Source organism: Parus major, unplaced genomic scaffold (genome assembly GCF_001522545.3).
Source record: "Parus major isolate Abel unplaced genomic scaffold, Parus_major1.1 Scaffold1000, whole genome shotgun sequence".
In the NCBI taxonomy this organism is placed as follows: domain Eukaryota; kingdom Metazoa; phylum Chordata; class Aves; order Passeriformes; family Paridae; genus Parus; species Parus major.
The window spans coordinates 1-3,769 of NW_015379874.1; the positions used below are offsets into that span (position 1 = coordinate 1).

At 59.1% G+C, this 3,769-nt stretch overlaps 1 protein-coding gene across 1 annotated transcript; it reads left to right on the top strand.

The window, feature by feature from the left end:
- Positions 1-322: 322 nt before the first annotated feature.
- On the top strand, positions 323-2,023 carry LOC107199547 (polymeric immunoglobulin receptor-like). The gene is made up of 3 exons (XM_015616864.3): positions 323-466; positions 597-655; positions 1,448-2,023. Exons 1-3 carry the CDS (start codon positions 385-387, stop codon positions 1,571-1,573), a joined length of 267 nt encoding a protein of 88 aa, XP_015472350.1. The 5' UTR covers positions 323-384; the 3' UTR covers positions 1,574-2,023.
- Positions 2,024-3,769: the final 1,746 nt, after the last annotated feature.

Below are 3,769 nucleotides of genomic sequence, written 5' to 3' on the forward strand. Positions count from 1 at the left end.
CAACCCCCTGCTCCTCCTGTGACCCATCCAGAGATCTCCAACTCCCTGCTCCTCACACTGACCCACCCAGAGATCTCCAACCCCCTGCTCCTCACACTGACCCATCCAGACAGCTCCAACCCCCTGCTCCTCCTGTGACCCACCCTGAGAGCTCCAACCTCCTGCTCCTCACACTGACCCATCCAGAGAGCTCCAATTCCCAGAGTCCAGGCTGAGACAGAGCCCAGCCCTCCACAGGCTTTGCCCATTGTGTCACAGCATCGCCTGGCACAGAGGGTTTGGGTCTTGTTGTGCTCCCACCCACTCTGAGTGAGACCTGAGGGATTTTCCTCCTCCCTGTCACCAGACCTGGTGTCCGTGGGGAGCTACAGGACAAACATCAGCATGTCAGACTTCGAGAGCGTGAGGGACCTCAGTGCCAGCAACAACGCGAAGGAGATCCAGGACACCCCCATGGGAGGGGACGGTGAGGGGCTGATCCCAGCCCAGCCCTGGGCTCGGGGGCAGCCCCTCCTTGCTGAAATACCCCACAAAAGCCACAGAAACACCTGCCAGGCACTGCCCCCTCCCCAACACCTTCCTTTCTCTGCCTGCAGAGCCCACCACCACCACGGATGCTCCGGAAAGCACTGCCGACACAACGAAGGCAAAAAGGGTAAGAGGAGGCAGGAGAGAGGCCACTGACCTGGGAGACGTGGCCACAGCCCTGCAGTCTGTCCCAAAGGGGCAGTCTCCTCCCAGGGGCTTTATTTGTACCCAGGTGCTCTCCATTTTACCTGGTTCCAGCCCCCGTGGGTGGATCTCACCCCTGTCCTGAGTCCCTGGTTTAGCAGAGACATTAACAGATGTCACTTTGCTTCAAGAAATGAACCAAGGCAGCCCCAGGCAGCGTCAGGAAGGTTGGGTTTGTTACCAGAGATGTGAATTACTGCGATATGCAGATGGCTGGAAACCATCACATCCCACTGCTCAGTGGCTCAGGGGGCACAGGGAGGCAGGGAGGGCTCGGCCATTGCAGGGGCTAATTTTATTTATGTTTTTTTTTTCTTTTATCTGCCTTTCTCTAATTTTCTCTGCCTCCCCTCCCCTCGGGTAGGATCATGGTCCAGTGGCACCATTTGGCAGTAGCTGCAGGTGCCAGATTCAAGCCTGTAGGGACTTTCAAAGTCCCTACCAACAGGAGAGGTGTAGGTGTTGTCAGTGCCAGGAGCTGAACTGGAGTGATCAGTAAAGAAAGCCCAGCAGTTTTAGGACATGGGAGTGGATGCCAGCACCCAGGCTTGCCAAGGAATCCCAAACCTAAAGGCTTTTGGGATCCTCCCAGGATGATGCTCACATCAGCTGGATCATCCCACTCCCCCAGTGTCCCTGTGTCACCCTGGGATATCCCCAAAATGCTGCCTTTCCCCTGCTGCCCATCCCCTGACTGTGCTCCTGTCCTTCCCAGAGCTCCAAGGAGGACGCTGACCTCGCCTACTCCTCCTTCCTCGTCACCTCCGACAGCATCGCCCAGCGCAGCTCCGGTGGGGACAGCGCAGTCCTGGACGTGTCCCCCAGCCAGGACCGGGTCTGAGGGGCAGGTGGCAGCACCTGGGACTGCCTCTACCTTGAGAATCACTTCACAATTCATTGATCCCACAGTTTGCTATAACTTGACCTTTTTTTTTTCTTTTTGCTTAAATTCAGCTTTGAGTGGTGATTTAGGAGGAATGGTTTGATTCCCAAGGGGGCTGGAAGTGCAGGTCTGAGTGAGGAGGTTGGGCTGGGAAACAGCAGGAACTCGAGTGGCTCGTCCCACCAGCAGCCCCAGTTCCTACACTGGGCTCTCACTGGCCAGAAGGAGCATTGTGAAAAAAAAAAAAATCCCATTTTCTTTTAAAGGCAGCTGGAAAACCCTTTAGAACAGCATCTGATGCTTTTGATTTCCCTAAGCTTTCCCGACCTGAGGGCAGCACCTGCAGGCCAGACACGTCTGGAGTGTTTGTATGCATGATCAATAAAGAATCCAGTGGCTTTCAGCAGACTGGGGAACTCAGGGTCTGTGGGATATCACAAGAAAGCCCACCCAGACAGGCACAGAAAGGGTGGGAAAAGCTGAATATTCCACAGATAAAGCAGTGTAGGAAGCTGTAATTATGAAGAGGTGGCAATGGCAGGCTGGCTTAGCTGGCAGACACCGAGTCTCACTGAGGATAAACACAAATTATCCCTACATTGCAGATTCCCGAATTTCACTGAGGATAAAACACAAATAATTCCCGAATTGCGGACTTTCAGTGCTGGGGTGAGCAGGGCAGTGTCTCCCTCCTGCTCACTTCTCACATCCACATTGCACCTTCCTGCCAGCCCTCAGAGGGAGGTGAGAGCTCACCTGCCGCATCCCCAGGGCTGCATCCCCTCAGTGGGAAGGGCTTTGGGTCTCGGAAAAGGCGTGCGGGGACCGGGACAGGTCTGTGGAGAGGCCGGGAAGGGTCTGTGGAGAGGCCGGGACAGGTCTGTGGAGAGGCCGGGAAGGGTCTGTGGAGAGGCTGGGACAGGTCTGTGGAGAGGCCGGGACAGGTCTGTGGAGAGGCCGGGACAGGTCTGTGGAGAGGCCGGGAGGGGTCCGTGGAGAGGCCGGGATGGGTCTGTGGAGAGGCCGGGACAGGTCTGTGGAGAGGCCGGGAGGGGTCCCTGGAGAGGCCGGGATGGGTCTGTGGAGAGGCCGGGAAGGGTCCCTGGAAGGCCGGGACAGATCCCTGGAGGGGACAGATCCCTGGAGAGGCCGGGACAGATCCCTGGAGAGGCCGGGAAGGGTCTCTGGAAGGCCGGGACAGATCCCTGGAGAGGCCGGGACAGGTCCCTGGAGGGGACAGATCCCTGGAGGGAACAGATCCCTGGAGAGACCGGGACAGGTCTCTGGAAGGCCGGGACAGATCCCTGGAGAGGCCGGGAAGGGTCCCTGGAAGGCAGGGACAGATCCCTGGAGAGGCCGGGACAGGTCCCTGGAGAGGCCGGGAAGGGTCCCTGGAAGGCCGGGACAGGTCCCTGGAGAGGCCGGGAAGGGTCCCTGGAAGGCAGGGACAGGTCCCTGGAGAGGCCGGGAAGGGTCCCTGGAAGGCCGGGACAGATCCCTGGAGGGGACAGATCCCTGGAGAGGCCGGGAAGGGTCCCTGGAAGGCAGGGACAGATCCCTGGAGAGGCCGGGAAGGGTCCCTGGAGAGGCAGGGACAGATCCCTGGAGAGGCCGGGACAGGTCCGCGCCCGCCCGGAGCCGCTGGAAGGGAGGGAATGCCTGACTCAGGTGCAACAGGAAAGGCGTGAGCCTGGAAAGCATCCCCGGAGGGAAGCGGCGACAGGAGAGCGGACCGGTTTGGAAATTTCTGAAAGGAGAAAACCCCTTTTGCTCTCCCTGTGCAAATCCTCTTCCTCCTCAGCCTGCCCCACGGCCTTTCCCCAGCTCCGCTCCTCCCTCGGCGCCCTGGGAGCGATGAGAGATGAGCTGAGCTCCGGGAGAGCAGCGGGGGCAGTCAGGGTGGGTGGGCTGAGCATCCTGCATCCCTCCTGCAGCCCTCCTGCAACCCTCCTGCATTCGTCCTCCATCCCTCCTGCATTCATCCTGCATTCGTCCTCCATCCCTCCTGCATTCATCCTGCATTCGTCCTGCATCCCTCCTGCATTCGTCCTGCATCCCTCCTGCAGCCCTCCTGCAACCCTCCTGCATTCGTCCTCCATCCCTCCTGCATCCGTCCTGCATCCCTCCTGCATCCGTCCTGCATCCCTCCTGCAT

What these genes read in the sequence shown, in the direction of transcription:
- LOC107199547 (XM_015616864.3), top strand. Translation starts at nt 385, where the DNA reads ATGTCAGACTTCGAGAGCGTGAGGGACCTCAGTGCCAGCAACAACGCG. An exon ending in CACCCCCATGGGAGGGGACG is followed by an intron (nt 467 to 596) that starts GTGAGGGGCTGA and finishes CTCTGCCTGCAG; the next exon opens with AGCCCACCACCACCACGGAT. An exon ending in ACACAACGAAGGCAAAAAGG is followed by an intron (nt 656 to 1,447) that starts GTAAGAGGAGGC and finishes TGTCCTTCCCAG; the next exon opens with AGCTCCAAGGAGGACGCTGA.